This window comes from Lichenostomus cassidix, unplaced genomic scaffold (genome assembly GCF_008360975.1).
Source record: "Lichenostomus cassidix isolate B80296 unplaced genomic scaffold, HeHo_3.0 HiC_scaffold_46, whole genome shotgun sequence".
Lineage (NCBI taxonomy): Eukaryota > Metazoa > Chordata > Aves > Passeriformes > Meliphagidae > Lichenostomus > Lichenostomus cassidix.
Window position 1 is genome coordinate 635,207 of NW_028147597.1, and position 4,769 is coordinate 639,975.

Below are 4,769 nucleotides of genomic sequence, written 5' to 3' on the forward strand. Positions count from 1 at the left end.
TTTGTCCCATGGAGCTCAAAAGTGTCACCACGGTCCCCTTGATTCCATGAGGCCCTGCCATACTGCAGTCGCCCCTTGGTTATATGAGGCCCTGCAGTGTCACAATTGGTGCCTCGGTTCTATGAGGCTCAGCAGTATCAGAATGGCCCCTTTGCTCCACGGAGAACCGCAGTGTCACTATGGCTCCTTAGCTCCATGTGGCCCCACAGTGTCACCATGGACCCTTGGTTCCATGAGGCCTTGCTGTGTCACAATGGAATTTTAGTTCCATGAGCTTTCATACTGTCAGCCATGGTCTCCTTGGTTCTGCAGAGTCCCCATGGATTCCTTTTTCCATGAGGTTCCCTAGCATAACGTGGTCACCTTGATTCCATGAGGCCCTGCTGTGTCACAATAGACCCATGGTTCCAGGAGGTTCCATAGTTTCACCGTGGTTGCCTTGGATCTGCAGTATAACAATGGACCTTTGGTTCCATGCAGCCCTGATGTGTTACAATGGCTTTTTGGTTCCATGCAGCCCCACAGTGTCACAATGGACCTTTGGTTCCATGGGTTTCCATACTGTTTACAATGGTTCCTTTGTTCCAATGAGAACTTGCTATGTCAAAATAGACCCTTGGTTCCCTGAAGCTCTTCAGTGTCAGAATGGCCTCTTGGTTCCACGAGGTTCCATAGAGTCACAGTGGTCTCCTTAGTGTCATGAGGTCCTGCTGTGTCACAGTGGACCCATGGTTCCATGATGCCCATCTCTGTCACAATGGACTTTTGGTTCCATGGGGTTCTGTATTGTCAGCAATGATCTCCTTGGTTCCATGGGCCCTCACAGTGTCAAAATGTTTCCTTGGTTCAGTGGGGTTCCGCTGTGTCACCGTGGACTCCTTGGTACTGTGTGGCCCTGCTTTCACCAAATTGACAAAATATCAGAATAAGACTCCGTAACACTAGTTTGGTATTTAAGAGGCCATCATATATTCATCATATATTCATCATATATTCATCGTATAATTTATCATTTACTGAGGTCCAATGGGAGATAATTCCTAACCTTACAGGGACACCTGATTCCACAAGTGTATTGCTTATATACAGTTGCTACATGTGTATTACAATTTCACCATTACCATAAAACCCACCCAAATTTCCAGGTTTAGTCCTTATTTTTTCTGTCACTGCAACCTTCAACCAGATGTCCTCTTCTTCTCTTCCAACCGTCCTCGCTGGGAAATCAGCCCCTGCATGCCTTGTTTCCCTGCTGAAAGTTCACAGGCATAGCAAAAATTGAATTAACCCTTCTGGTATCAAGCCCAAGGCAGAGGCAGGCAGGACGCAGAGCTGTCAGCAAAGGAAGGGCCAGCGAGGTGGGGCAGCCGGGGGATGACGACAGCCTGCAGGGACAGAGGCACAGGGCATGGACAGCGTAGGAGAGCCTGGGCTGGAGAGGGCAGAGGGATGTGCAGGAGCTGCAAGGCCCTGACAGAGCCAACCTGTGCACTTTGGCCATGGCTGCTGTCCCTGGCCCTGAGGCCATGAGGAGGACACAAGTGACCCTTGCAGCCCTGGGGCCTCATTGCCTCCTTGTCCCTGCCCAGCAGCCTGGCAGGGGCTGCCCCATGGTCCTGCCCTTGGCATTGCACATCCCCACATGCCAGTGCCCCGGGAAGAGCCCTGAGCACTGAGGGAGGGACAGGATCTGCCTTGCCAGGGGCTGGGGCTCAGGCCTTGGCCCTTTGCATTCCTGAAGCACATCCAGCTTTGCTCAGCATCAGAGACACCTTTGCCTTCTTTGTCCTCACCTGTCATCACTGCCTCCAGTGTTCTGCTCTACCTGGAAACTGAGGACACTTTCTCACTCGTGTCCCTCAGAGGGAACCATTAAAAGTAAAAGAAACCTTTGAGTTTGAATCTGAGTTCTTGAGAAGTTTTTTGAAAACTCTCAGGGACTGATTCAACTATAAAAAACACCAAATCCCCAAGAGTCTCATTAAAGTCCTTGTGCTGTTGCTGTGTTGCTGAGCTGGGCTGGGTTCCTGGCACAGAGGATCTCTTGGCAACCAAGAAGAGCTTCAAAGAGGCAGCTCTGCTGATGAGCAGTTTCTCTCCCAGCCCAGCAGGGCTGAGGGTGCTGCCTGCAGGTACCTGAGAGGAGGGAAGCAGACAGAGGCTTAAAGCAACTGGAAGGACAATTCTGAGCTTATTCATGGAGAAATATTCACAACTTCTGACACAGTAAGTCTCTGGCTGCAGGGATCTCCTAAAGCTGACACATGACAGCACTGATCTGACTGTAAGGATGGCTCTGCTGGTGTTTCTGGTTTGGGGGAGGATGTGCTGCAGAGCGGGGCTGCCCTGGGCACCGTCAGAGGGACAGGGCAGGACAGCTCCTGCTGCCAGGGATGGCTGCAGGCTGGGAAGGTGGGGGTGCAGCCAGGGGTGCCCAGGGCTGTCCTGCAGAGCAGCTCCTGCAGCCCTGAGGGCTCTTTGCCAGGGCAGGGGATCTGCCAGCTGCCAGGGGCAGCTCACAGCCTGCCTGGGAGCTCCCCATGGACTGTGGGGAGAAGTTGGAGGTGGAAGGGGTGACTCCCATCAGGGCTGATTCCTCCTGCTGTGGAGATGGTGCTGCATGGCCAGGGCTGCTCTCAGCTTTCTCCTAAAGGAAAGGCAAAGGCGCTGTCAGGTTTGGATCTGTCACTGAGCCTCCTGCACTGTCCCACTGGGGATCAGCAGATCTGCCTCAGAAAGTGCCTCCTCACCGTCCTCTCCCTACAGACAGCACCAGCAGCACCTTGGCTTGCAGCATCTCTGTTTGTCTGCCCTGCCCTTCAGGAGCTGCTGCCAGGGAGACGCCCCTGGGCAGTGCCCTGTGCTGGGAGGGCTCTGCTGGGCAGAGCTGAGCCCCAGGGCTGGGCTGGGCTGTGGGAGCACTGGCAGGGACAAGCCTTGGACACAGAGAAACAGCTCCCAATAGGCACAGCTCCAGGCAGCAGAGAGCCAGAGCCACTCTTGGTATCCCTCCCTATCCAGCTGCTCAGGGAAAGAGACAAGAGTTTAGAGAAAGACATTTTGAAACTGGAGGCTTCAAAAATCCGCTTTATTTTTCAAGCACATTTGAAGTACAATCACCCAGAAATACAGGGAGGTGTAATGAGCAAAGGGCACCTGTGTGGGGACCTGCAGGTCTGACTGCATTGGGCACAGGGAGCTGTGTTTTCCCTCTGGGCTTGCCAGTGTTCAGGCTGAGAGCACTGCTGGAGATGAGGATTTCTGCCACTTCTAAGAAAGGGGCACTAACTCAGCAGTACAAATGAAAGCTCAAATATAAAAAAGTTAAGTGGAAGTTCCCCAAAGAAAAAGTATTATTTTGAGTGTATTTGTAAAATAATAGCATAGGATTGACTCAAGGACCTTTATCCAACTTGTCAATGTCTTCTTTCGACAGTGCCTGATGCCCAAAGTGAAGAATGTCCAACAGCAGCTCCATCAGCCACTTCCTCCTCCTGCCATTCGCAGACACACGGCAGCTGCAGCTCCTGCACTTCTGCCTCTTCCTGAGCATCTCCCTGGCTGCCCTCCTGGCCAACAGCCTCATCATCAGCGCCGTAGCCTGGAACCACCACCTGCACACCCCCATGTTCTTCTTCCTGCTCAACCTGGCCCTCACTGACCTGGGCTTAATCTGCACCACTGTCCCCAAAGCCATGCACAATTCCCTCTGGGACACCAGGGACATCTCCTACTCAGGATGTGCTGTACAGGTCTTTTTCTTTCTGTTTTTCATTTCAGCAGAGTATTTCCTCCTCACCATCATGAGCTATGACCGCTATGTGTCCATCTGCAAACCCCTGCACTATGGGACCCTCCTGGGCAGCAGAGCTTGTGCCCACATGGCAGCAGCTGCCTGGGCCAGTGCCTTTCTCAATGCTCTGCTGCACACAGCCAATACATTTTCCCTGCCAATGTGCTATGGCAATGCCCTGGGCCAGTTCTTCTGTGAAATCCCACACATCCTCAAGCTCTCCTGCTCCAAATCCAACTACCTCAGGGAACTTGGACTCATTGTGCTAAGTGCCTGTTTGGTATTTGGTTGTTTTGTGTTCATTGTTTTCTCCTATGTGCAGATCTTCAGGGCTGTGCTGAGGATCCCCTCTGCACAGGGACGGCACAAAGCCTTTTCCACATGCCTCCCTCACCTGGCTGTGGTCTCCTTGTTTGTCAGCACTGGCACTTTTGCCAACCTGAAGCCTCTCTCCATCTCCTCCCCATCCCTGGATCTGGCACTGTCAGTTCTGTACTCAGTGGTGCCTCCAGTTCTGAACCCTCTCATCTACAGCCTGAGGAACCAGGAGCTTAAGGCTGCAGTGTGGAGACTGATGACTGGACAATTTCAGAAATAGTGAAGTTGTTGCCAATTTCTGGAAATCACTTGTTATATATGTCATCCTTGATTGTTCTTGTTGGTTTGCTTGTGGGGTTTTTTTTTCCTTTGCATTATATTTTTTAAATTGACCAAAAATAAAGGTCATTGTTTGTGCCATTTGTTATTTTGCTTCTCTCCATCTTCTCTTAGACCCACAGGCTGAGCCAATGAGGAGCTGTGCTCATGGTGGCTTTAAACAAACTAAAGCATCTCCCAGCCAAGATTTCACCAGAGATCCCCCTTTGTTCCCTTCTGTGGAGCTGCAGCAGCAATGTCTGTGTGCAGAGCTGGGGCAGATCAGGGGTGGCACAGCAGCTGTGCCAAGGAGCAGCAGCACTTGGTGTTGCCAGTGCTG

At 51.9% G+C, this 4,769-nt stretch overlaps 1 protein-coding gene across 1 annotated transcript; it reads left to right on the plus strand.

The window, feature by feature from the left end:
* The first annotated feature begins 3,458 nt into the window (after window positions 1-3,458).
* On the plus strand, window positions 3,459-4,461 carry LOC146421887 (olfactory receptor 14I1-like). The gene has a single exon (XM_085046842.1). The coding sequence runs from the start codon at window positions 3,459-3,461 to the stop codon at window positions 4,389-4,391; it is 933 nt and encodes a 310-aa protein (XP_084902968.1). The 3' UTR covers window positions 4,392-4,461.
* The last annotated feature ends 308 nt before the right edge of the window (window positions 4,462-4,769 follow it).